Source organism: Camelus bactrianus, chromosome 11 (genome assembly GCF_048773025.1).
Source record: "Camelus bactrianus isolate YW-2024 breed Bactrian camel chromosome 11, ASM4877302v1, whole genome shotgun sequence".
NCBI classification, from domain to species: Eukaryota; Metazoa; Chordata; class Mammalia; order Artiodactyla; family Camelidae; genus Camelus; species Camelus bactrianus.
The window spans coordinates 42,196,619-42,218,765 of NC_133549.1; the positions used below are offsets into that span (position 1 = coordinate 42,196,619).

General features: G+C 38.2%; 1 protein-coding gene and 1 pseudogene across 4 annotated transcripts in view; one reads left to right on the forward strand and one right to left on the reverse strand.

Annotated features, from left to right (window-relative positions):
* ENTPD7 (ectonucleoside triphosphate diphosphohydrolase 7) overlaps positions 1–22,147 on the reverse strand; it is a 109,286-nt gene that overhangs the window by 7,096 nt on the left and 80,043 nt on the right. For all 4 annotated transcript variants that reach the window (XM_074373782.1, XM_074373783.1, XM_010971065.3 and 1 more), the window contains 8 exons: positions 16,277–16,482; positions 15,869–16,019; positions 11,989–12,092; positions 10,526–10,582; positions 8,046–8,179; positions 4,592–4,758; positions 2,064–2,388; positions 102–187 (listed from right to left, as the gene is read on the reverse strand). In XM_074373782.1, the coding sequence (XP_074229883.1) occupies positions 102–187; positions 2,064–2,388; positions 4,592–4,758; positions 8,046–8,179; positions 10,526–10,582; positions 11,989–12,092; positions 15,869–16,019; positions 16,277–16,482 (1,230 nt within the window). The remainder of the gene's footprint in view (positions 1–101; positions 188–2,063; positions 2,389–4,591; positions 4,759–8,045; positions 8,180–10,525; positions 10,583–11,988; positions 12,093–15,868; positions 16,020–16,276; positions 16,483–22,147) is intronic.
* Positions 3,074–4,596, forward strand: LOC123613121 (receptor-binding cancer antigen expressed on SiSo cells pseudogene; annotated as a pseudogene).

A 22,147-nucleotide genomic window follows, 5' to 3' on the forward strand; every position in this document is an offset into this window, starting at 1 on the left:
CTTCTTCAACATACAATCCAATCTGTACTATTGCTCACTCTCTTCCATTCACTGTTCATACATTTTAAGGCCACATAGAAGGGTGAAAAGGAATTACTTACTTGAGTCGATGCTCATCTGCATGTGATGAAAAGAGGCCATTCTTAAATCTCTGATTGAGTACTGACCAAGCCATGCCACAGTAATCCTGGAACAAGCACAGAGAAATGGTGCGACATGAAATGGGAGGCAAACTCTATAACTCCCCCACAGTCACAGCTGTGCCATTTCTAAAGTTACCTATGGGCTACTTGGTTGACAAAGGAAAACAGAAATGGTATATTCATTCACCAAACACTGTCCCAGGTTCTGGGCAAGGCAGGCAAGGCAAGTCCCTGAATTCAGGCGACTGGGTGACTTAAGGGGCCTGGGAGTATTCCTTTTTTATTCCTGTTGCCTCCACGTCCAGTACAAAGCCAGCCAGACATGGCTCCTGAGCGTGTTAGGCTGCAGAGAGGGTAAGGTTAGGACCAGGAGTAGCAATATCAAAAGCCAAACAAAGCTTCATTCTACCTTAAGCAGGACAGACATAAGCAGGTCAAGCAGAGGGAACAAAATGGTCAAAAATCTATCACTGCCCTGCCTCTGTGTTGAAATTCTCACCAAGGGTATCATTCCTTTTGGTATGTTCAGTAAACTAACGTTTCCTGAATGCTGCTATGTGCCAGGTGCTATTCTAGGTGCCAAGGGGATCCAGCAATGAGCAGATAATAATTTCTGTCCTCAAGAAGCTTACACTCTAGTGGTGTGGGACAGATAATAACCAAATAGACATACATATACATACACGTCCATACATACACACACATACATATACAGAGTGTGTTACATGGCATAAATGCCCATGGGAAAAATAAAGCAGGAAAGGGAAACAGGACACACTGGGGAGGGATGTAATTTTGTACAGGGTGGACAAGGCAGGTGTCACTGGGAAGAAAACAGTTGAGTGAAAGTAAAAAAAAGTAAGAACAAAATCATCTTTTACCTGGGAAAGAGAAAATATTAAGCCACTAGCAGTTTGGGCAAGTAAGAACTTGAGCCCCATTCAAGGGAATGGAATTTGAAGACATTTTAAAATGAAAGAGTCAGGCCATGGACAGTTAGGGAATGCTGGAAAGGAAAGGGAATATGAGGGTATTCTTGGAGGCTGGAGAGGAAAGAGCAAATACAAACCAGGTTTTCAATATTTCCTAGGGACCACTTTTAGGGAACAGTACATGCACTGCAGACGTTTCTGTTGGAAGCATTATACCAACAGAACCCTAGAGAAGTCTGAGAAAGCAGAAAGGAATAAATAAAAAAAGAGAGGACAGATGCTTCCCATAAGTTTTTCTGATAAAAGAGACATATGCAAAAATTAAAAAGAGATGAATCCAAATTAAAGCAGGAACTATAGAAACCTAGCTATATTTTTACCTGTCCGAGTAACTAATGCTTTAAGCCTATAAGATGCTTACGTCCTAAATGTGCCCTAAGTGAATGTTTACTTATGCATTTTAAATTTAAACAATACTTTCACTATCATTGCTTTCTGCAACATCTTTCCAATATTCCAAATGATCCTATACCATTCTGGCCTCTTAATAGCTCAAGTTAAGAAAATGAAAGTGGACTTGCCCACCTGTGTGACATCATCCCCAAAAGTACATTATATGTGGGAACACCCAGCAAGGGAAAAATATCTGGAGATGACACTTTTGGCCACAAATATTAAAGAGGACTGTTGGGAAGTTGGAGAAAAAACCATTAGCCACCACAATAATATAAGTCCTGGGTGATAATTTGGGTGACAGGACACCCATGAAACCTAAGCTTAATTAAATTTAGAAGGCAGTATAACATAGCAGGTTCCTTAACATCTCTAAGTCCACTTCCTCATCTGTCAGATGAGGCCTTACAGGGCTCCTGCATGGAATCTAGTGAGATCAGGCATGCAAAGCCCTTTGCACAGCATCTGGCACAAAGTTAGGCATCCAATAAATGGCTGCCGCCAACATGAGTCATCTTAATTATTAATAATTTACCTGAGCAGCCTTGGCAAATGTTGGCCCGTGGTAGCGGCCACCAATGCGCAACACATCCTCTGTACAGTAAAAGAACTCAGAGAAACCGTAGAACTCGCTGTTGTTGAAGTCAATTGGCGACTGGTAGATGCCGTTCAGCGAGGCCTGGCTGGTGTTGGAGCGAGCCAGCAGGGGGCTCAGCATGGCCCCACAAGCTGCCCAGTCCCCTCTTCCTCGGACATGCAGAGCCTGGCTGTTCCTCTCCACCACATCTGTGAGTCCTACAGGCAGGCAGGGATCCAGGAATGGATTGTCGGGACTCAGACCTGTCTTCTGGCCCAGCAACCTGTCACAATGACAAAATCACATCACTACAGTACTCAGCTTCACAGATGTCTTACTATTCCTTTACCTGACACCCCTAAAAATAAGGGCGGTGCTCTACCACGCAGTTGTATCACGTTAACACCTAAATGATGCAAATTCAATTTAGAGAAAGAAAAGAAAGAAAGAGAGAAAATGGAAGGAAGGGAGGGAAGGGTGTAAGGGAAGGAAGGAGGGAAGGAAGGGAAAATGGAGGGAAGGAAAGGAGAGAAATATGGCAGTAATTAATTTTGTTCAACCTTTTAGTCAACATGTGTATTTCCCAGCATATAGTGAAATTGGAGATGTGAATCTGTTGGTCTCCATCTAGTCTTCATTCCCACTTGCCTCTTAAAAGTGAAAAGATCTCACCATGTTGAGGACAGTTCTAATGTTTAGAAAAACAACTGGGAGGAGGTGAAGTGGGAAGGGCAGGGGGATTTTCCTGAGGAGGGACCGTGTTAGGGGTGCAGTGGAAATGGCTGGCAATAGTGACCGACCACAGGCCTGGCTCTGAGAGGGGAAGGAGGGGCAGATTTTGATTCCCAACACGGCCATCACACAGCTCTGGTTGTTTAAAGTCTGTACTTGTCTAGCAACAGTAGTCTCCCTCCTAAAGAGATTAATACGCAGGCCAGTGTACACCAGAAACTGACACAACATTGTAAACTGACTATACTTCAATAAGAAAAAATGCAGGCCAAGGACAGAAATTAAGTGGAGACCAAATAACTCTGTCAACACCAGTTAATTATTCATCAGTTCCTAAGACAGATGTTGAAGAGTGGACTTCCTGGGAAGAAGATGCCCCCACAAGTGTGAAGACTGAAGGAGGGAATGGGAATGTGTTAGCACAATGAAATGCTTTGGAACAAGTGGATCCTATTTCAAGGATGTGACACCACCTGTAAGGAAAACTCAGAAAATTGTTATTAAAAAGAGAGAATCGTTAAAGCATAGATTAGCAGCTACACAAGATGAATAATCAGTCTTCTGAACTAGGTAACTCAGATACATGGTAAGAAAATACCAATGTGTAGGAAGAAGATGATGCAGCCTGTTCCAAGGCAGCAGAAAACAGCAGACAGAGAAAAAAGAACAGCAGAACAACAAAGCCAGAAAATGGAAAAGGAGACACAGAGGCTAATGAAGAAGGAACAAAACAAAACTGGTGTGAAACTTTCATAGTAATTGTTCTTCAAATGCCATAGTGCCAGCAGGAGTGATCTGAGCTCCACAACCAAGCAACATCTGTATGGATTTAAGAATATTTTCAGAATACAAACACCCTCCCTGATTTTAATGCATTCATCAATCATCCAGGAAAGCAGGTTATCCCAAAGCACCTTGAACTCTTGGGAGCTGAGACTTAGAAAAACAAAAAGGACTTATGGGACAATATTTTCTTTAACATGCTCCCAATATAAGACAGTTGATTGCTATAGAGAAATTATTACAAATGGGATATACCAGTATCTCTTCAGGCTAGCATTTCTAGCTAAACAAATGGAGATAAATAATTTTATGGGGGAAAAGAACTCTACTCTCTATTATGCTTTCCTTTAATGTGCATAATAATAAAATAATTTTAAATACTAAAAATCCCCACAACTATTTGTACATTATGATCTAAATACTTCATCTGGTACACAAATGAAGAATCACTGATCTCTCCAATATTGGAGGGAAAAATGGCCATTCTGGACTTAAAGAGAACATTTTAAAGGTTAATTTTGACCACACACGCTTTTAATCTTTTATGCACACTATGGACCCTAAGTCCCACATAAGATGCAACTTTACTGCAATTCATCATACACGTCCTGAGCACTTCCATGTAGAATGCACTCTAGGAGCTACATCATTCTGCACAATTTAAATTAGTGACTTAATTAATCTCACTTATCCTGTGATGCCATGTCCGAACATGGGCATAGCATGAAGTCACCACAATAAGCTGCTATACTTTTTTGCATCCTAATAACAAGGATCAGAAGGCACTCTCACGCGGATCAAGTGGGACAACTAACAGAGGTTCTCTAAGAGACGCTACCCTATTGGCAGGGGTGGTCAGGAAGGAGGGAGCAAGGACGTATCTGTCTAAGTAGAGTGTAACTATTTCTTCCTAATGTCTGCAGCCTGACAACACTATATTTCAAAAATCACAGATCCCATGTCACACATACCTGTTTTTGTTAAGAGTTTCATTCAGCAAAAGGTCTTCATAGCGTTGCCGCGCAAAGTTGCCTCCAAAACCCAGAAAGGTTGTGACGTAAACCCTGTACACATGTTCAGTGTGTTGAACATCACAGCCCAGGTTGAATTCAGCCAGCAAGATCTTCGCAGCTTCTTCCTGTATTACAATGTACAGGGAATGTGAATTTTGGTTGATTTCTAGAAAGCTATGACATTGCTTCATTTGCTATGACTTGTCTTTAAAATGTCTTATAGCACTCTTTCATCCTCACAGCATCATTTTAAACAAAGACATAAAATGACATGACTACACAAAAAGGAACAAATCAGAGACTAAATACCAAATTAGAGACTAAAATACTTTGTGTAGCTATACAGAAGGTAGAATCATTATAGTTAATGTCATTTTCTTGCATGTACTTTTCTGATTTTCCAGTTTCCCAAAGTGGGAATGTACCATTTTTATAGTCAGAAAAATAATCCCTTTGACAAAAACAACTTTAAGGAATTTGACAGACGAGCTACAGATGATCAGGAGATCTATTTTATGGCCTTTCTAAAACTAATCAATAAGATCCCTCTGACAGATCTGGGGATTGGAAAAGTTCAATTTTACCTCTGTGTTGTTGTTGCTGCTGTTGTTGACTTCAGGTATAGAGATTGAATTAAGCATATTCCTCAGTTCAGGGCACATTATCATGGCAAAGCCCCACTTTTGTTTTATTTGTTTACTCCCTTTTATCCTCATGCCTACCCCCACACCAGCTCCCTGCCAAAGGCAACCATTCAAATGTGCTTTAATGTGTAATATTTGTTTGTATGTATTTTTGCTAAAGGGGATTGTTTTGAATGTATTTATTTTTAATTTATAGAAACGCTATTGTGCCCAGCAATTCCAATCCTAGGTATATACTCAAAAGAACTGAAAACTTACATCTACACAAAAATGTGTATGTGAATATTCACAGGAGCATTATCCGTAACAGCCAAAAACTGGAAACAACCTAAATGTCCCTCAGATGATGAGTAGATAAACAAAATGTGCCCTGGTCATACAATGGAATGCTATGCAGCCATGAAGGAAATAAAGTACCGACCTGCCACAGCATGAATGAATCTTGAAAACATTTTGCTAAATGAAAGTCCAGCACAAAAGGCCACATATTGTATGATTCCATGTATATGAAACACCCAGAATAGGCAAATCCATAGGAGACAAAGTAGATTAGTGGTTGTCAGGGCTGGGGAAAGGGGAATAGTGAGTGACTGCTAGTGAACATGGAGTTTCTGTTTAGAGTGATGAAATGTTCTGGAATTTGACAGTGGTGATTGTGTAATTTTGTGAATGTGCACAACTTTGTGAATTATACAAAAAAGTAAGAATTTAGGATTATTTTAAAAATTTAAAGTGCATTGTTTTATGTCTCATTGTTTCTTTCCTTATTTTAACTAAGCACACAGATCCATTATATTGCTATGTGTCTGTTTACAACTTTAAGCCATTTATGACTTTAAAGCTCAGTGCCACCTATCACCCATTCCTTAGCATCAGAACCATGCTTTCATTTTACCTGTTGAATATATACTAACAAATATGACTAAGAGTCTCACAACTTAGTTCCCGAAATCTCCAGCCCCACCACAGACTCCTCTGCTGATTGCAAAACCCGTATTTCCAATAGTCTGCTAGATATCTAGACATATACATTCCTCAGATATCTCAAATTCAACATATCCAAAATTGAACTTATCATTATAGGACTTCAGAGCAAGAGACCAGGACTCTCTCACTCAAACCATACTGGTGTGCTTAGCATCAACCCTGCCCTTTCCGCTCTGGTCTCTCACTTAGTCACTGCATTTGTCACCCTTTCGGTTATGTAGGCTGGACCCTCAGCATCACTGGCATCCCTCCCTGCCCTTCCCACATCACCACATTACACTGTTGTTTTTTTTTTTAACTTCAAAATATACCTTGAAAACTGTCCGTTCCCTTCTATTTCCACTTACCTTGTCTAGTTTAGCTCTTTATCATTTCTCACCCAAGGTTCCCTGACCTATAGTTCTTTCTCCTACTGACACCAAAATTACTTTCTTAAAAAAACAGATTGGAACCCAGTCACAAAATTAACACAGTCACACAATTCAGAGCTGGGAAGGACCGTCAGAGTTTAATTATTTCATAGACGATGAAACTGAGGCCCATTGGACTGCTCTACTCAAAAATCTTTGCTAGTTCCCCACTATCTACAGATATACAAACCAAATCCTCTAGCACGGCAAGCAAGACTCCTCATGATCTAACTTCATCTCATCTTCCCAGCCTTCTCTATTACCACACTTGAAAATCCCATACTGTAACAGGCTATTCATCATTCCCTGGACATCCAGGGCTCTCTGCTGCTTTTTCTGTGTCTTTGTGCAGACTGCTCCCTCCATGCAGATGGCCTTTCCTCAGACTCCACTATGCAAAAGCCTACTATCATCCAAGGACCAGGTAAATATTTTAATACCTTACTTTCTATGAAGCCAGCATGGCTCCTATTCAAGCCTTTGCAAATGGAGTTGACCCTGCCAAGTTCCCAAATCACCACAGTTCTTTTTAGATCTAAGGTTCTCAACCAGGGTGATTCTGCACCTCCAGGGGCATTTGGCAGTCTGAGGACATTTTTGACTGTCAAAATTGGGAGACTGGGGAAGAGGGGGACATTACTGTGTCAGATAAAGGCCAGGGATGCTGCTAAACATCATGTGATGCACAGGACAGTCATCCACAACAGACTTATGTGGCCTAAAATGTCAGCAGTGTCATTGGTGAGAAACCCTGCTCAAATGATAGCACCATCATGGCCTGCCTGTTATCATAGGCTGTCTCCACTGAGAAGTCACAGGCTTTGGCAGGGGCAGTGTAACATGCTTTATTTCTTGCACATAATAGGGACTCAAAAAATGTTTAATTTCTTTTTCCTCCATGTGATGAAACTTCTCCCTCAAAATACATTCTTTACATTCAAATCAGGTAAGGAATAATAGAAGCACAAGAATGGAACCATCAGTAAAGGAAAAGGGAATAACAATTTAATGAACAAGCATGTATCAAATGCTGTGGTCCATGACTTATACAATCATGTTTAATCCTCAGGCAACTCCTGGAGATAGGTAGCATAACTATAATTGCTAAAATGTACTAAACACTTAATACCTGCTGGGCAGCTTGCTAAGTGCTTTACACCGTGGTGTTATTCCATCCTCACAACATTATGAAGCAGATACTATTATTCTCTTTTTATACATGAGGAAACTGAGGTTCAGAGAGGTAACCTACCCAAGATAACACAAGTTAGTGTGGATCTGAACAAATACTTGGACTCAGACCAGACAGTGCCCTTACTTCTTTAAATACTGGCATTCTTAGCAACCGAATTTCCCCTAATAATAAAATACCTGTTGTGGAGGAAGAACAGAAGTTGAGGTAGGAACTTCATAAGCAATCTGGAGAGAGGCTCCTCCCATATCCAGTATCCCCACCGTCCTTCTGCGCCCTGTTGCCAATTCCTGGGGAGCCTCAGATTCTGATTCTGAAATAAATAAGGGGTCTAGTAATTAAAAGCCAAAATTAAGTAAAAAAAGACCAAAAAAAAATCAAAAACATGAAATCCCTTAAAAATTGAAAATAAACTGAAACAAATTAACCTAACTTAACTGTATACTACACAGAAAATCATTACTCAAGTGACTTAAAACTTGGTATTTTGACTGTATATCTCTTGTAAAATATAGCTTAATGGCAAAAGAAACAAATAAATATCTTAAAAGTGCATTCCAGTAATTTTACTGGTAATATTATTGGTATTATTATTTTTAAAACATTAAATATATGTTATGAATAAAGCAAATAAACATTTATGTTAATAGCTCTAAAAACAAATATTCAGCATAAGAGAGAAAGGATTTGATTTTAATATAAAATCAAAGAAATTGAACAATAACTTTATAACCTTAAATATGAATTAGAACTATCACTATGAGATCATGATTGATTGAATAATTTTAACTGAAGTACAGTTGATTTATAATGCTGTGTTAGTTTCTGGTGTACAGCATAATGATTCAGTTATACACATATATAGTCTTTCATATTCTTTTTCATTATGTTATTACAAGATATTGAATATAGTTCTCTGTGCTATACAGTAGGACCCTGTTGTTTATATTTTTATCTTTCTAAAAAAATACGTATTTCCTAGCTCTGTCCACTGAAAAGGCCTAGAAACAAAGATAATCCAGGAGCAATGAGCACCCCTGGCGTCTAGACCATGGTCTGTAAATATCATTTTCCACTAAAAGAAACAAGGGCTCCTTAAAAAATGACTGATGCCAGGTCTAGGGTAGAAAAAATACAAGATGAGTATAGAATACCTTAGTGTGCCAAAAAGCCAGCGAAATAGAAGATTATTGGGATCATGTTAAAAGGGTACAAGAGCCAACTTAAAGGTGCTCCTACTGGGCAAAGATGGTATAATTTGAGCAGCAAAAAGAATAATGATGTGATGGACTATAATGCATCAAATACTTAAAATCCACAAGTTCATAATGACACTGGGGAAAAAAAAAAAAAGCCCCAAGCTTCAGTGGTTACCTCTGGGAGTTGCTTGAACACAAAGTCATTATTCAAAAACTTGATAAATAAAAGGAAAGAATCAAGGGTTTATTCTGTCTTTCTCATAAGAACTACATTCAGGGTAACCAAATGGTCAGTGAAGAAAATTTCATTACATAAAAATCTTAATTGTTAAATGAAGAAGGAATGACAGAAGTAGAAGAATCACCATTTTGCAACCTCTAATGAAAAAATAAGTCTAAGCCACAATCACAATTGGATGCTCTAACCATTTGGTGAAAAGTAGATGGAGAATTTTTATAACAGATCTGATCAGGCTGATAATACCTGAACCCCAAATACCTGCTCAGCCTTAATATGACTGAAAGAAAGACAACCAGATATTATAAAAGTCCTTATGTGATGTAGCAGGAAACACTTAGCACCATCTATAACTTACTCTTGCCAAAAGAACCTAATCTAAGTCTAATCAAGCTTCTGTATCTAATCTCCAGTTTATAGGACATAAGAGGGGATGAGAAACATGTTAAATACCCTACAAAGATGCAGTCAACCAAATCCAGAATGTGGCTAATTCATTCTACCAAGTGACCCAGTTTTAATCAGGTTTTTTTTGGTTAAATGAATGATTTGAAAAAAAGAGTTGAGGGAAGAAGCTTAACTGTTACAGATTAAAAGAGACCTATTAGGTGGGAAGGTATAACTCAGTGGTAGAGTGTGTGTCTAGTATGCACAAGATCCTGGGTTAAATCCCCAGTATACCTCCATTTGAAATAAATAAGCAAACAAACAAACAAACAAACCTAATCATCTCCCCTCACCAAAAAAAAAAAAAAGAGAGAGAGAGACCAATCAAATATAATTTGTGATCTATGTTCAGATTCTGATTTGAACAAGACAACTACAAATAAATATTCTTGACATGATCAGGGAACTCGCTACCTGGGTATTAGATGGATATTACATGATATTAGGAATTGTTAACTTTGTTAAGTTTAAAAATGAAACTGTGGATACTTTTGTTTGTTTTGAAACTCCTTATCTGTTAGAGTGTTATTGAAGTACATGAAGATGAAATGATATGTCTAAGGTTTGTTTTTAAAAATCCAATAGGGAAAAAAACCCCGTACTGTATGGAATGAGTGTGGAAATCAAAAAATGACTAGAGGATGAAGCATCTTAAGTTTTGAAGAAAGAAAGAAAAAAAAATGATAAATCAAAATTAGCACTTATGTGTTACTGATAGGTTATGATATAAACACTTCAGTCCTTAGAACTGTCATAAGAAGACAACATTACTCACCATCCTCATGGTCGAATCTTCCCAAAACAAAGTTGATTCCAATCCATGCATAAACTCCTAAGTAAGAAATATAAAAGCCCTTGCTTAATTCTCTACTGCTATAGCACATACACATCTTTCCTAGGGCTGCTCTTTTCCTCCTTTTCTTGGAAAAAAGTGATGATAGTATTTTACTCCATAATCTCAGTGTATGAATTTAAAATCTCTTACCTTGTGATGTTTTTCCCTTTTAAAATTATTTGCATTTTCTAAATTTCATACAATGAATAGAAATTAATGTGTAAAAACAAATGTTAAAAGATGTAAATCTTGGAGATCTGGTTCTGGGCAAGATGGAATTAAGCACACTCCACCCCGTCTCTCCGCTGAATACAAGCATGAGCTCTGGATAGAATGTATGAGCAGCTTTCTGAGAACTCTGGAAGTAAGTGATAGTGGGTACACCGTGACAGAGAACAGAATTTAAAGTACCACCAAACCAGTGGTGAGTTTCCCATTTTTTCCCCTAAGAAACCATCTGGTCTGGAGCTATAGCCTCAAGAGTTGGGGCAAATCCCTGTTGTTTGTTTTTCTCCCTCTGTCCTCTACCACTTAGCTCTGGATACAGAGGCAGTCACAGGAAATGCATAGCAGAGTGAGCAAATCAAACCCCTGGCTTTCTGACCAGAGGACAGTGAGCCTCGGTGAACCAGAAGGTATCAGGGAGATTGCGGAGAGTAGGGAATAAAGTGGTTTATGAACTTCTGGGCTCACATGCATGATCCAACTCTAAATAATATATCAAAGGTTTTGAGAACTCAACTACTGGCTAGATAACCCATTTGTATGGGCTATGCCCAGGTTTCAGATTGGCACACACATGAAACAAATCCAAACAGCAAGGCCAAGGCTTTTTGAAAAGTGAATCAGCAGAATCACAGCCCACATAAGACAGGTCAGAACTTAAGGCCTGAACCTAACCAGCCTGCTAAAACAAAAAACAACAACATTCTCTTTATAGACTGAGACAAGACCCACAGTCTCACAATGTAACAATTCAAAATGTCCAGGATACAATATAAAATGACTTGGCATAAAAGAATTACGAAAATCTCAACTCATAAGGGAAAAGATGCCAACCCTGAGATGACATAGGAGTTGGAATTACCAAATAAAGATATTAAAGCAGCTATACAACCAGGAAACAAAAGCACTCTTACAATGAATGGAAAGAAAGAAAGTCTCAGCAAATAAATATAATAAAACCAAATGGAAATTTTAGGACTGAAAAATGCAACACTGAGATTGTAAATCTTTTCCTTTATGTCAACTGCAACTGGAAGACATAAAAGATTGTCTTTATCAAGAAATGGAAACATAATTCATCATACAGGTCACACTGGGGCCACGTGAGAATATGGATTCAACTCCACCCCAAAACTACAAACCCAAAAGTGCAGAATTTACCCCTCAAGGCCCAGTACCTTCCTGCTTCCCAGAGATCACTTCTGCCTGAGACTGCGAAAAGAGGAAGTCAAACTCCAGAGGTAAATCTTTCACTAGATCAGCCAAGATAGCCAATTGCTTTCTGTAAGAAAGAACAAAAAAACCTAAAAGTTAATGGTTAAACTCTCTTCTCACAAACAGCCTCAACTTGATCTTCCGCTTAGCCTTGTTAGACCTCACCGTTCACCTCCCCAAGCCACCTGATCCTGCTTTTGTTTGGTACCCACTTAGATTTCAAAGGTTTAAAATGTCTCAAAAGTATAGCCTCCTTCTTAAAAGGCAATATGGTAATAATAGTAATACTTTTCTTTAATATAGTATTACAATTCAAATAATATTAAAAGATGAGATTATAGTTCTGTGCCTCTCATAGGCTAACTATGGAAAAGCTTCAGGAAACTGAAGCACAGTTTCATAATCTATAAAATAGGTGTAATTACACTATTCCTAACTACTATGAAAGGAGGCTGTTGGACTGAGGAACACAATCTCACCCTCAGATCTTATGCAATACAGAAACAATGTCTCATATCACCACATAATAAGCACTGTTAGGCCTACAAGTTTTTACATGATCCTTTACATAAATTAACAATTAACTTTTAAATCTTCTTTTCCATATTTCAAGGGTTGATTTTTTTAAAACAAAAATCTTATCATTTGCAAACCCAGATCAGAATCAAAATCCAAAGGTCATAATCTGGGGATAATGTTTGAAGCTTACTATCTATAGAGCTTTTTTGTCCTCTAATGTTTTACATTATTGGTATTATCAGATAAAGAAACCAAAGAAACAAAGCTAGAAGTAATAATATGAATCTAAAAAGAAATGTTGGTTAAAAACAAGAGCAAGTATCTTGGATTTCAAAAAAATTATTCATTACAAAAATATTCCACTGGCTTTACTGGTTGTCGGCATGACTTGGAACATTGTTAGCACTTAAAAGTAAAAATTACACTTAAAGTAATAATCTTCCAATATAACATCAAACATAGTTTCTAAAAAAGCTCATTGTTATACATAATAAATTTTTACAATAAGAATTTCACATGGGGAACCAGAGGTGCTATTTTGCCCTCCTCATTGGATATGCTTCTAAACTATCCATTGAAGAAGGCTTGCTGGTCATAGTGATAATATGGAAGAATGGGCACCAACACACACTGCTGCTTGGAATGTAAATTATTGGTACAACTTTTCTAAAGGGCAATCTTGGACTATGTATCAAAAATTTTAATGTGCTTAACCTCTGACCTAGCTATTACATTTTTAGACATCTATTGAAAGGAAATCATCAGATAAGAATACAAAGAGGAAGAATATTGCAGCATTATTCATAACAATGAAAAACTGGAAATAACCTAAGTGTACACCAGTAGGGACTGGTTAAATAATTTATGGTATATTCATACAATGTAATACTATACAGATATTAAAAGAAATGAGGTCAATTTACATCTACATGTATTGACATGAAAAGATGTCCAACATAATTTGAGTTTTAATAGGTTACAAAACAGTACATATAATATGATCCAAATTTATGTTAAAAAACAAAACACTCTTCAGGTATTGCACAAGATAGGGCCGAATTTTCATTTTCTAAAATTCAATATTTTTTCTTTGTTTAAAAAAAACTTTTTTGAGGGGGTGGGTATAGCTCAGTGGTAGAACTGCATGCTTAGCATGCACGAGGTCCTGGGTTCAATCCCCAGTATCTCCATTTAAAAAAAAAAAAAACTTTTTTATGGCAAAACATTGACAACTGTTGAAGCTGGGTGGTAAGTAAATGGGGATTCTTTATATTGTTCTATCTACTTATATATACATGTGAAATTTCCTGTAATAAAGTTTTTTTCTTTAATATTATTTTGTAATTCTTTAAAGGTATTTCCATTACAAAATAAAAAGGAGGTGGAATAAATTCTATTAGCCTAGGCCTTTGGCAAAGAAATAAAACCTAGTGCTAATAAATTCAAAATACAGGCCAGGTGATTCAAAACCCATTTTGAACATTGCTCACAAATGCTAATAAATTAACAAAGCATTAGTTATACAAAACAGGTTCTTGCAGTGATAGTTACACTTATTACAACAACTATCGCTGCCTCAGAGATAGCAATGACTTCATAAGCACAGGATAGATCTAGGCATTATTAAAAGAAGTGATCAGAAAACAAGTTAAAAGAAAAGACAAGTTCTTTAAAAATTCTTGAGATTATCTAATATTAATATTCAGAGCTTCCACACTGACAGCAAACATCTCAGAGAAATGGAGTGGAACTACATAGTTGGTTTTGTTTAAATAGAAACTTCTTTGACAAATAGGCAAGGCTGGGCAGTGCCAGGAGATGAGGCAATCGTCTCCTTTGCTCCAGACACACAAAATCGGCCAAATCATCACCCTGCTAGTTGGTTCTGCTTTTTTTGACCTCTGAGTCAGCTTTTTCTCTGGCCCTCTACCCTCCTTCCTTGTTTGTGAGACCTCAGTCCATTCACAGCCCTGTGATGACCTGTGTCATCTATACTCTGCCTAGGGTTTCTAAAATTTTGAACAATGTATTACTTAAGTCAAAAACAAAAATTCTAAATTGAATATGTAGTATGACTACAATTTTGTAGAAATTACACACAGATGCACAGAGAGAAGGAAATAGGACAAAATGAAACAGTTTTGATAGGGTAGCAGAATTATAACTTGTTTGTTTCAAGGTTTCCTTTAATGATGTAAGGCTCCAACAATAATATTCTAAACTTTAGTTTTAAAAATAAATAAAAACAAATAAAACAAACAAACAAAAAATTTAAAGACCAAGATGTATGGGAAAATAATCCCAGGCCTCTCAGATTGACAACCAGCTACATAAAATAATCCGTTTCTCAAGAGTAAACCAGTAACTCTGTGTCTGAACAGAAGGAAAGAAGCCCAGGGAAAGAAGTGTTAACATGTTACATTGTCTGGCATGTCTGGACAAGCAGAGAGCAGAGCCCTACCCACATGGTGGAGGTTTTCCTTGCTGTTGGCTAAGTATACAAAATGAAACTTTGTGGAAAAGGGAATTGCTACTTATCAAGGAAAAATATTTAAGCTAGTGAAAGAAAAAACCACCTGATGACTATGAGAGTGTGAACATTCCAGAAGGATGGATGCTAAATTTATGGGAGCTCATTACCACCCCATGGCCATAGTAAGTGTGGAGGGGTCAGGGACTTGACAAAGGGGAGGAACCACAAATGAGGAGGGGTCTGATCTAAGCACAGCTGCTGCCTCTTGCTCTTCCTCTTCCTCTTTCAGTGAAAGAAGGAGGATCAGGTGGCAAGCAGCCAGGCTAAACTGCCAAGGTCAAGTGGAAAAGACTTGACTGGCGGGGGCTGAAAAAACTGGTCTAAAGCAATGGAGACTGAACTTTGCAAGAAGCACCAACTATCACCAGGGAGCCAGGCAAAGTTACAGAGAAAGCCCCATTCCTACCAGAGCTCTCCTACTAGCCCCTAGGTACTAAGTCCCTCGGGTACCCTCCTACTACCCTTCTGAAACTATGCTCCCCCTCTAGGTGCCTCATGATCCAAATGTGTCTCCATCACCACTGCTCCCAACCCTCAATCAAAACTAAGAATCAAAGCCATGTCAGATAGACAGTGACCCCAAAGAAGCAAATGACATGCAGGTGTGAACAACTGACTGAAATAACAGGGTGTAGGAGTGGCTCTGCTCTATTTCGAGCAAGGAGTCTTTGAGTGCCACCTGCCAACTCTGTGCGGTGTACCCACATCCCACCTTCAGACCAGGGCGCCACAGACAATAATGCATGAACTGGACTTTCAGCTCTTGTGCCACCCACACTCCTGCATCTCACCTCTCAGGGAGAAGCCTCATGCCTGCTGTGCAAAGGATGTAAAGGGGGGTCTCCTTGTGCTTCCTCACAGGCACATGAGCAGCCGCAAAGCTCAGCAGAGGACGAAGGTAATCGCTGGCATGTTCTGGAGTGTCTGCCATTGCAGAGATTCCTTAAGTAAGATAAAACACATTCTTTAAAAAGGAGATCACATAGATTCAGAGGACTGATACCCCGTAAGGTTCTTTTTAAGACTCTAAACATGTATTTATTTGATAGGAGTGGGGCAGCAACAAATGAGCTATCCCTCCCATTACCCAGAATCTCAAGAAAAGGGTAGCTTTCTTTCTTCCTCTCCTCTTCTCTCCTCTCTCATTCCTGTAGTAGATACAAGTAGATATTGATGATAAAATATATTCCAGTTAGTACCTGGCTTGATTTTTTTAACCACTGGTTGGCTATTTCGGTCTCTCATCTGTTTGATGTCCAGCAAGTCATGGGGGTTCCCATTATGTCTTGGCCAGAAATAAACAAAAATCCGGGAGCCGCTGCTGCCACAGTCCACAACAAGTCCATAGTTCAGATTTGGGTCTTCAGTGTCAGTAGCTTCAAGGTCCCCTACTCGAGCCAAATACCTAAACCGGGCAAAAAGAGAAACTGGTGCTAAGCAGCCAGGCCCACGAATGGCACCACTACTTAATTCACTTGTTCATGAGTCTTCAGTAAATGCCTACATGTGCCAGGCACATGGGACTACACATCCTAACAAAGGAATGAAACAGTATTGACCATATTTACTGATGTATGAGCCAACAGCTGGCTTACACTGAAATTAGGTAACTAAAAGACTCCTCCAAGTTTGGAGGCAGTTCTGAAACCAGCTGAGATAGCAAATCTTTTGCCAAGCATTAAAGGACTTGTAGGTCTGGGTAAATACTGAGCCACTACATTGGGGGTGGTATGCTATGCACACTAGATAACTAAAACAATCCTAATAATTTCTTTTCTATTTATCTATCCTTTCTGCATATTACACATAAGGAATACTGTGGGATGATTATCACTTACTGTGCATTTCTGGGTGGTGGTATTTATGGGCTTTTTGCTTCACATTTTATGTCACTAGAATTGTTTTAATAAAAAATCTATTCCATAAATACAACAATTACTCCTTTTTTGCAGTTATAAAAAGAATATTTAGAAAATAAGTATAAATAACAATAAAACAATGCCTGTCTACCTAACACCAAATATAAAAAATAAAACATTACACTGTTTAAAAAAGCTTCTGGGCTCTAGGACATTAGTGCTTTGTGTTGGGATTTTCTCAGATTCTCATTCCAAGATACCTGGCTGACGGCAGGAAGACCGGACAAGTAAAGATGTTACCATCAACCCCAAGGTGTGAGTCTCAGCTCTAGCACCTTCTACGCTGTGTAACCTTCAGCAAATTACTTAACTCCTCTTGGGCTGTCTCCTCATCTGTGAAATAAGGATGGGCAGGAGTCATACCCTCAGAGAGGCAGCGCCCCTCGGAGAGGCAGCACGCGCGGAGCAGTTAGCACAGTGCCATGCTGCTGCCTCTGCTCTTACTGTTACGTTGATAACCACGGGGAGAACCAATACGTAGAAGATTCTCTGGAGAAAAGGGCTGAAACATTCAGAAAGAAAAGAAGGCTAAGAGGTGGTAAAATGCTTCTGAGTGCTGAGCTTTTAACAAATATTAAAGTTTGATATTTACTCAGAGCCTGAGGGTCTGAAAAGCACAAACATCACCGAGGATGCCTCTTCAAAGGCTTCATTTGAAGAGGAGCCCAGTGAGAATGGCTTTTGGCTTTTTATACAGAAAAGGAGAGCTCTTTCTTGGTGTTAATATATATTGTGTGATAGATTAAATTTTTGTTTTATAAATTCTTTTGAATTTGAATAAATATCACTATAGGTTGAGCCAATAATTGAATAAATGCTCAGAAAGCAATGCTGTGAATTTTTTCAAGTATTATAGCTAAACTCCCTTCTCCTTATAAGGTATTTGCCTATTCATCAAACACTGTGTTTATAGCTAACTTCCAGATCCCCAAGACCAGGGATAGCACCCTTACACTGAACCCTTCACAACTACGTTTTGTGAAACCTGAAATTAATATAACAGGGATAGAGGTTCTTTTAAACAAAAGATTCAACATTATAAATACAAAAGGGGTCCATGCAAGTGAGGGGCCTTGAACTGTAGGTAACATTAGCTTCACAGTAAATCCACCTCTGATCAGCACAGTGAGCTAAGTGTCATACATACCCCTCAGAACAATCTAGCCTGTGTTTACTGGTGATTTCACACTGCTACACAGACCACAAAGTTCCTTACTTTGGACAGAAAAGCAAACTTGTTGAAAAGAACATGTAGAAACAGTTTTGACATTAAAAAGTAGAGCCAAGTCCCTTTCTTATTCTACAATGCAAAATGAATCTTTTTAAAAAGAGATCGTGCATTTGAGCTTCAATATAATGCTATAGATTATTGCACAGGATAGGGCCAGGTAGAACTTTTTTCTGAATCTGATATGAGAGTGAGTTGCGGGAAATAAAGCATGTGGTAAAAACCTGTTATACACTAACTTTCCCATTCTAATCAAATTACTGGGCTGAAATGGGCTCACAATCCACCAATCAACTTATAACAGCTCAATTCTATCATATGAAAGCTGGGCAGACTTCTGGATGCCACACAGAAAAGGAATAGGCAAGATAATCCATCTCCAGCCCGAAGTGACTTCATTTCCCATCAGCAACCTTTCTACTTTATAGACATTTATCTACCTTCCTTCTCCGAAAACCACTCTTTCTACCTCTCTTTGACAAGATTCTGGATCCCATCCTCTCCTGCTTAATGAATAACTTTTCCCAGTACATTAGATATTCTTTTTTTTTTTTTGATACTACACTAAAACTCAAGTGGAGTTTCTTAAAGGTTAGTTGCAATGTGGAATCTAAACCCTATCTAAGAACGTTTCATACTCTGTAACATTAAAGGGGGAGGGTATAGTTCACTGGCAGAGTACAGTCCTTGGCACGCATGAGGTCCTGGGTTCAATCCCCAGTACCTCCATTAAAACAAACAAATAAATAAACCTAACTACTCCCACCCCAAATCCACTGGTCTTTCAGTTTGAATTGCTTTAACCCATGCATGATGCTGTCATATCATATACTGGAAAATACAGGTTCACTGAGCTATGCAAATATTCTTGATGTTGACACATTTCATTCTACCAAAAACCACACACTTTCACTAATATGATTACCAACCTTACCAAAAAAGTCTTTTTAAGTATTGGGAAGCTATCAGACTCATAGTGGCAGATATAAATTTTCCAAACTTCTGATTTTCACTCAGAAGTTCAAATTTTATCATTGGCAATAAATACTGGCAGTTGTTTTCCTTCAAGTGACAGGTTTTCATTTCACTCATTTTCAAGAAAATATCTATGAAATATCCAACTCGGAAATCCACAGTTTTTCTGGTCGTCATTCTTTCAAGTAAAAACAGTATTCCATGAGAAAAGCAGCTGGGTTCAGCTCATAACTCAAACAACTGCCTAAGTGCTTTTCCTTGAGACATCTTCAGCATGCAACAGAAATGCTTAATGCATGTTTTGTCACATAGAATATTAAAAGATACTCTTAAGTGGAAATAAACTTCTTTCCATTGCAATTGTGTGACAATGAAGACTACCATAACTACAAGTACAATTTGTTTTTAGTGACATTTGGTGTAAACGTCAACTCAATGAAAAAGGCAAATGATATCACCACAGTCAAAAGATAGAAGCTACTCAAAATGTCTATGATAGATGAATGGATAAACAAAATGTGGTATATACATATAATGGAATGTTATTCAACATTAAAAAAAGAAGGAAATCCTATCATATGCCACAACATGGATGAACCTTGAGAATATTATGCTAAGGGTAAAAAGCCAGAAGAATAAGAACAAACAAAAAGAAAACTACTACATGATTTCACTTATATGAGGCATATAAAATAAGAAAATTCACAGGAACAGAAAGAAGAACAGTAGTTACCAGAGGCTGGGGGGAGGGGAAAAAATTAGAGGTTGTTGTCTAACGGGTGCAGAGTTTCAGATTTGCAAGATGAAAAAGATTGGTCACATAACATGAATATACTTAACATTCCTGAACTATACACTTAAAAATAGTTAAGATGGTAAATTGTGTTACGTGTTTTTTAACACAATTTTTTAAAAGGGCAAACAACATCTTAGTATCATTATCAAAATAGTTTTGGCCTCAGAGACCCCTGAAAGGGAAGAGACTCCCAAGGGTCAGTAAACACTTTGAGAACCATTGCTCTAAAGTGACCTTCTTTCTTTCTAACATCTGTCTGCTTCTCTACCTAATCCTTCCGTTCTCCCTTCTTTGACATGGATTCCCAATTCTTGAGAAGTCTCCACTCAACAATGCTGACTCTTGTAATACCTACAATGATCTGAAAAGACCTCCTCCTTCTGTTCTAAAATGTAGAGTCATTATTCTGCCTAAGCAGTTTACTTATATTTCAGTATCAACCCCTAAGATTTCTTTCATATTTTTTTGCTCCTCCTCTCCATTGAGACTATCAGTTTCTCAAAAGTACTTTATCTGCAGTACCTTGATATTGTCAAAATGTTCCTCACATTTCTCCAATATGTATCAATCAATACTGATTGCCTTGGTCCCAGAGCTCCCAATATGAAGCTGTTGGTTTGTTAATAAACTCCTCTATGGCTTGGTACAACTATACTCAAAATCAACTGCTCATCAATTTCCTTAGAAAACTTCAATGGCTTTCCAAAGCATCCCGTTATCCTCTTTGGTTCCTGTCAAGATAAGAAACTTTACAGTTCTTATCTGGGTGCAACTCAACTTTTCTTTCTCTTCTCTTAGAAGTCTCCATGTATGCATTGGCAGAAAAAAGTCAGCTGACATCAGAACACAAGGGAGAGAGATAGGACCAGATGGCATTTACGTTACACTTCCCATTTGAATCTTTGAACAGTTGCTGTAGACAGCAGAAAGTCTCCATATTTCTTGTCTTGTATATAGATGAGTAACTGAAGAACAACTTTTCCCTTTGGGAAGAAATAGTATCACTTCTTTCTGGAATTCTGACCTCTTACAACCTAATGAGGTCACCTGAAGTTCTGTCTTCCTCTGTCTCGGCTCCTAATATGGATGGATCACTGGTCCTGTCTTGGATGTTTTCATTTGTGATTTGCAGTCCTGGCCTTAGCCATCATGGTCAATTATTTGCATTGCTGGACCTCATGCTTTGCTGATGCTGCACTAAGAGGACCTAAGACCCAAGAGAAAAGTTCCAGAAGCTTTGGAATTCCTCACATCCACCTTCCCAGGAGAAATCTGATTCATCATCACATGCACTTGCTCCCCAACCAACACCCCACATACCCTCTTTCTCAGTTTGAGTAACATGATTTCCCTCTTGTCACTGCTGAGTCAATAAAAAGAAAGCTGCCCACATATACATCACCCAAGGTAGAAATGGAAGACAATGGCTTTTCACTGCCATTATCCCAAAACATTAACAGCATTAGAGCAATAACTGACCAAACTATTACCTAGCTTACATAATCAGCACTAATAATAACACTTCTAGAGTTTAAGTAGAACTCAGTAATATGCCAAAAGTCCATTAAAGTGACACCCATCAGCATGGAGCTACCAGCTCTTTGCTGAATGTCATCATATTCCAACTCTGTTCAAGGCTCAAAACCAAATATAATGACATTATAGCCAAAGTAGCTGTGCATGACTGATGACAGCAATATATCCCCAGAAAAGCATCTTGTAAGGTTATTGCTTATCTCCTAACAAGATTAACCAGAGCAGTCAGGAATATTTATAATTTAAAGCTCTGCTTATAAACACTATAAATACCATTAAGGATGAGTAAGCAAATAAATGAATAAATGCAAATAAATGCCTTCAATTTCACCAGCAAAACCCCTGAATTGTTCTATTGTACATAAGAACCTTTAACTTCATCAGCATACCCTAGCTTATCATTTTTTTTTCTAACCATAAGTAATGCCTCTTTTTTACTTGCTTTAAACAGAAATTAAAACTCCTAGGAAAGGCCAGTACTGAGCTGGCTGCTAACACAGAAGTTCTCATTCAGTTATTCCCAGATGGCAAAGGAACATGAAGGCACCACCTCTCAATAGCTACCAAGAACATTCTTCAGAACAGTAAATCAACTAGACAAAAATTTCCCCACTAA